Below are 6,000 nucleotides of genomic sequence, written 5' to 3' on the forward strand. Positions count from 1 at the left end.
ACCTCAAAAACATCTGTGTGAATGCACAAAAGCTAAATCTGTTTCTAATTAATGTCTGAATCCTTAAATCCATAATGATCAAATGCAGGTTTTTGGATGTTCCTCTGCTCACTCATCTGTGCGCCTCTCTGCCCTGCAGAGCTGGTCAGAGAAACCACCACGGCTCGCCTCGCTCTGCTGGTGCCCAAGAACATCTCGGCCTTCCCGTCCAACAGCGAGCGCTTCACCGAGGGCCACATCGACGTGTGGTGGATCGTGCACGACGGAGGCATGTTGATGCTGCTGCCCTTCCTGCTCCGCCAGCACAAGGTAACCAGGCAGAAGACACCACAGAACAAAAAAAAAGGTGTAATTAAAATAAGTTTTCAAAGGCTTTTATCCTCCATACTTTAACGTTATTTAACTCTAGAACGAGATCGCCGGTGATTTTCACCCGAGCAAGAATATTTAAATGATTTTTAATATGTTGCATTTTTCTGAGTGTCATGGGTCCCTGGGTAAAGTCTCACATGTCCCAGGAATTGAAGTACCAAAGGCCAAGTCTCCAGTACTTTTTTTTTTTAGGAATTTCTGTTCTCAAATTCCTAATTTTTTTGTAATTTTCAAGAATGTTTTTAGGATCTTCCTATGTTTTTATTTTCCATTTTGCTACATAAAACATAGTTGAAAATAAAAAATAACTACTCTAATTTATCATGCATTGTCATCTTTTGATCTATTCTTTATGACAAAAACTTTTTTTTGGTTATATTATATCGAGGAAAAATTACCCGGCAAAAGTGAACTTTAAATCGAAAGTGTTCTAGGGTTAATAAAATTATTAGGTTCAAAATAGATTTAGTATTGTTTATTTGAAGGGGCCTTGTACAGTATATGACAAAAAAACAGCTCAGTGGCCATGTGGTGGAGTGTACACCTTGAGACTGGAAGGCTAGGCTCAGTTCTACCAAAGATTTAAAAAATGGGACTCATTTGCCTTTTGATTGACACTCAGCATTAAGGGCTGGGATTGGAGGGTTAAACTACCAAATGGTTGCAGAGTGCAGCTGTGTCTGCAACTCTCCACTCGGCCAGCGAAACCAGTGAAAGGTCCAGTCTGGTAAGGAGTAGTACAATACGGTCCAGTTAATTCTGGCGAGCGTTTCCACTCAGTTAAACCTCACTTCCACTGAGCAGTTTGCTTTTACGCTGCATGCCTGGTGCAGACCGTTAGCTATCATTGTAGTGCGACGACTTGAAAAGCAACACTAGCAGCTCATCTGTTGATTGCTTTTCTTCTGGTACATCATGTATAACAAGAGTTTAATGTTATTTGAAAGAAGATTGTGGGCTGCTAAGAAGAATACCACCATAAAGAGGAAAACGGAAACGTTAGCTTAGCGCTATACTGGTGTTTTCTAATGTCCTCATCACTTTCTACATTAACATTGTTGTTTCTCTTCAGGTCTGGAGGAAGTGCAAGATGCGCATCTTCACTGTTGCCCAGTTGGACGACAACAGCATCCAGATGAAGAAGGACCTGACCACATTCCTGTATCACCTCCGTATCGACGCCATGGTAGAGGTCGTGGAAATGGTGAGTATTCTTAAAGCCAGAGGAAGGATCGTGGACGTAAAGCTGCATTTGTAAGCATTTTAATGGCAGAACATTCAGCTGTGGACATCATTTGAAAATCCAGCGCCGCCTCAGGCGGGGAGAAGAGCACCGCTGTGATGCTTCTTAAGTGATGTAAGGGGACCACATGGAAATGTGTGGGGATCCAGCTGCAGGAGGCTTCATTCACTGTTTAATTCCAGGCATTTTTTTATTATTTCTTTTTTTAAAAGACTGGACTCCACCAGTTTCAGGAACTTAGCGAAGCCCACAATTAGGTTTTGATTTTTCCTGTTTGAAATGGCTGCTCAGGCGTGGAAAGACGAGCAACTAGACCGGAACTTAATTAACTCTGCCGTGCTAATTTCTCACCAAATTACTTTCCTTGGATCCACAGCATCTGAATGTGTTTGAGAGGGAATTTGTGCAGAAGTTAGTTTGGTTCCTCAAACCTCACTTTAAATTAGTTTTTTTTTTTGGATGAAGTAAGCAGCTGCGGTGCAGGAACCCATCTGTGTTAGGGCTGCTCAGATGGCTTTGCAGGATGAAGAGCTAAATGAAATGAAACTAAAACGTCATTGTGGGTCCGTGTTTGTGTCAGCATGACAGTGACATCTCAGCCTATACTTACGAGAAGACCCTGGTGATGGAGCAGCGGTCCCAGATGCTCAAGCAGATCAACCTGACCAAGACCGAGCGAGAAAGAGAGGTGAGAAGCCGCTTTGACGCAAAGTTTTGTTTAAAAAAAATGCACTCATGAGGCTGACCTGACATGACAGTGCCACTTGGCTTTGAATGCTTGATTTAACCCAACATGGCAAACAACCCCCTGCAGACAAAAGCACGGCCGTTGTTAAAGCAGAACATATTTATCCTCTCGATCAAAGAGTTGACGGCAGCCACAACAGAAAGGCTTCTTGCTTCGTACAGTTTGAGAACCCGCTTTGCTGATTTACCTAGTTAGCAAATGCAATTCTATTCATTCTTTCTGTTACATCTGCGTCCTCGCAGATCCAGAGCATCACAGATTCATCCCGAGGCTCAATCCGCCGCAAGAACCCGGCCGCCGTGACCACCCAGCTGAGTGTGACAGAGGAGCCCGCTGCGACTAGCAAGGAGGAGAAGCCTGAAGAGGAGGTATGATGGAGAGAGGAGCGCGTCCAGTTGTTTATTTAAAGAGTATATCAATTGAAAATATAAATGTTGAATATACTGTTTCCTATGCTTCCTGCTAAGATCATGTTTGGGACAAGAATTAACGTTTTAGCTAATTTAGATTTCCTTTGTGGTCTTCTGAAGCATAAACACAGAGGGATGTTTTTTAACCTCTTAAGACCCGAGTTAACTGAAAACTTGTGATCTGCTGCCGAAAATTTGAGTAGCCCTACAAATATTCTGATGATTGAAGATTGCTGATTCGGGATCTTTATAAAAATAATAGAGGATAGTAAAAATATCATTAAAAAACAATGTATTTATTGCTCTGAAATAAAGAAAAATGTTGAAATTTAATTTTATGAACTCAAAGGAAGTAAGCAAACCTTCAAAAATGAAGTGTCAGTGAAGCTTCCTGTTTTCAAAGTAAAACTAACGATTGTGTTTTTTTTCTTTCTGTTCAAAAATTGAATCTGAAGTTCTGCTCACTGACATAAGTCGAGAAAAGTCACTATTTATACCGGATTTGTACCACAGTACTTTGAGGATGGAAAAACTAAGTGAACATTTTCAGAATTTGTTGTTAAATGATCCAAAACAACAGATATGTTTCTGTTTTTTATGTTAGCACTGAACTCAACCAGTTTGACAAAAACAAACTTGTTTAAATGAACAAAAAAACATTTCTGTCTAACACAAAGATTTGCTTTTATCAGCTATGTTCATTTCTACGTAAAGGTATAAATGATAGTGATTAATGTGCAATGTGCAAGCGTAACCACACTTCTCCTCCCTCCCCCTCTCTCAAACGCTGTGGTTTTCCGTGCATTCCCACATTTCCACCTCAACCGTGGCTCTCTCAACATTCCATACGATGCACATGAATCCGTCCTCTTCTCCCTTCGTCTCGTAGTCAAAGTCGGCCTCTCCCCCTGTCTCCCCCCCTGCTCAGGTCCAGCTCATCCACGACAACACCACCCCGGCCAGCCCTGCCACCCCGGCCACCCCGCTGACTCCTGGAGAGGGGGCCCAGAGCCCCGGGGAGCAGATCCAGATGACTTGGACCGAGAAGTGTGACGGCGAGCCGGCCAAGCCTCCGGGAGCCGCCACACCAGAGGGCATCAAGGACATCTTCAACATGAAGCCGTGAGTGATGCACAGCATCATGAATCGATAGCTCCTGTGAGGGTGAACCTCCACTTTTAGCTTAGCCTCAGTGAAACATCGTATTTTTAGTTTGTTTTAAAGATGCTAACAGCTTGGTGCTGAAAATGACCTGTTTGTCTCTTTACCATGCTGCAGGGAATGGGAGAACCTGTAAGTACTGAAGTCCTCGTGCTCTTCTCACCCACACGGGAAGAACATGAATGTCTACACGATCCTATTAGAGGAGCATCTTTGCACATACTTCTCAAAAAGTCTCTATTTAACTGATGTCTTTTTTTTTTTTCCTTCAGGAATCAGTCTAACGTGAGGCGCATGCACACGGCGCTGCGGCTGAACGAGGTCATCCTGAAAAAGTCCTCTGAAGCCAGACTGGTCCTCCTCAACATGCCGGGGGCCCCCAAGAACCGGACGGGAGACGAGCACTGTATCCTCAGATGGAGCAGAAACGGGTTCAGAGGAAGGAATGTGAAAAATAATCGTGATGTGAAAAACTGTCGCTCTTGTGTCAGATCCACTCAGATCCTAAAAAGCTCTCCAGTCTCAAAAAAGAAGCAGAAGAAGATTTTAAAATAGAGGCGGAAGTTCAAAACACCACAGTACAAGAAAAAAAAGTCTTTACATCAATTATGATTCTTTAATCTTTCAGTGTATAATTAACAAGATAAACTAGTCCTATGTAAACTAACTTTCACACATACATCTGAAGCATCTTTTAGGCTCAGACGTTGTGTTTTGATTAACCAGGAGGACTTCTTTAGATCATTAGTCCCCGGGCCGGTACCGGTCCATGAAACAGTTGGCCACAGAAAAAAAACAAAAAAAAAACAACCTGTTTTTTCAGTTTTATATATAATCAGATTCTAAAGGAAGTTATATTTTGAAAAACTGCTGGATTCTCCCCACCACATTACATTTTTCAGTCACGTGTCAGACGAACATCCACTTCTTTCTTAAAGCAACTCCACCGCGCCAAGCAAGCAAAACTAACCAAAAACATATTTATTTATTTATTTGAAAGTTTATTTTTGCAGAAAAAATATAAGAAAAAAGCCTTGGACTTCAAAATAAACATAATTTTTATTTAACAGACAAAAACCAGGAGTTTTTAATCCAAAAATTGATTTTTTGTGCTGTTTCCACAAACTGAAAATAATAACGTAGAATATTCAGCAACCGGGTTTCTAATGTTACCAGGATGCTGCTAATACTCAGAGTTACTCAGTGGATTCACTTTCAGGATTATACCAGCTCAGTGGCCTTGTGGTAGAGTGTCTGCCCTGAGACTGGAAGGTCATGAGTTCAAGTCATACCAAAGACTAAAAAGGGGACTTGCTGACACTCGTCATAAAAGGGTTGGATTAGGGGGGTTTAACCACCAAATGGGTCGCAAGCGCAGCTGTGTCTGCAGCTCACCACTCCCCCAGGGGATGGATCAGATGCGAAGAACAAATTCCAGCTCAAATATACACAGAAATGTCCTCGACATGTTTAATGAATGAGGAGGCCAAAATATTAGAGCCTCCTTTCAATATTCTGAACTCTTAACACACTTTTGTCCCCTTATGGCCTGTAACCAAATACGTTGTTAAATAGAAAATTAAAGGGAGACGTTTTTGATTTGACTAAAGGCTTTCTAAACTGTGATGAATACCTCAGTGAGGAGATGATCCAGGTAATAAAAGCTCTACATTCTCTGAGTATGAGCTGTACTTCAATAAACGTAAGGATCTTTATTGCTCATTGTTGACACTTCTGCACACAATGACCTTCACGGCGGAGTTTTATACAAATACAGAAAGAAAGTTGATTACACAGTAACAATCCTGACATTTGAAAGTCACGACGACAGGAAGTCCTCTTAGAATGTGCTGCCATGGCAACCGAAAAGCCACATTTGAAATGAAATTCCCTGAACTTAAAAAGCACTTGGAGGTGGTTGTGAGTGAAAAGCCGCTTCTCTTTAACTCTCCTCTCTCAGACATGGAGTTCCTGGAGGTTCTCACTGAGGGCCTGAACCGGGTCCTGCTGGTCCGCGGGGGCGGCCGCGAGGTCATCACCATTTACTCCTGAAAGAGCAGCCCCCC

The 6,000-nt window shown here is 42.2% G+C and overlaps 1 protein-coding gene across 2 annotated transcripts in view; it reads left to right on the forward strand.

The window, feature by feature from the left end:
- Positions 1–6,000, forward strand: part of slc12a5a (solute carrier family 12 member 5a) — a gene marked incomplete in the record, with an annotated part of 148,271 nt that overhangs the window by 137,892 nt on the left and 4,379 nt on the right. For both annotated transcript variants that reach the window (XM_036211983.1, XM_036211984.1), the window contains 8 exon segments: positions 140–309; positions 1,445–1,576; positions 2,196–2,303; positions 2,606–2,731; positions 3,702–3,895; positions 4,052–4,066; positions 4,207–4,340; positions 5,895–6,000. In XM_036211983.1, the coding sequence (XP_036067876.1) occupies positions 140–309; positions 1,445–1,576; positions 2,196–2,303; positions 2,606–2,731; positions 3,702–3,895; positions 4,052–4,066; positions 4,207–4,340; positions 5,895–5,986 (971 nt within the window).

The sequence above is a fragment of the Oryzias melastigma genome, linkage group LG5 (assembly GCF_002922805.2).
Source record: "Oryzias melastigma strain HK-1 linkage group LG5, ASM292280v2, whole genome shotgun sequence".
Lineage (NCBI taxonomy): Eukaryota > Metazoa > Chordata > Actinopteri > Beloniformes > Adrianichthyidae > Oryzias > Oryzias melastigma.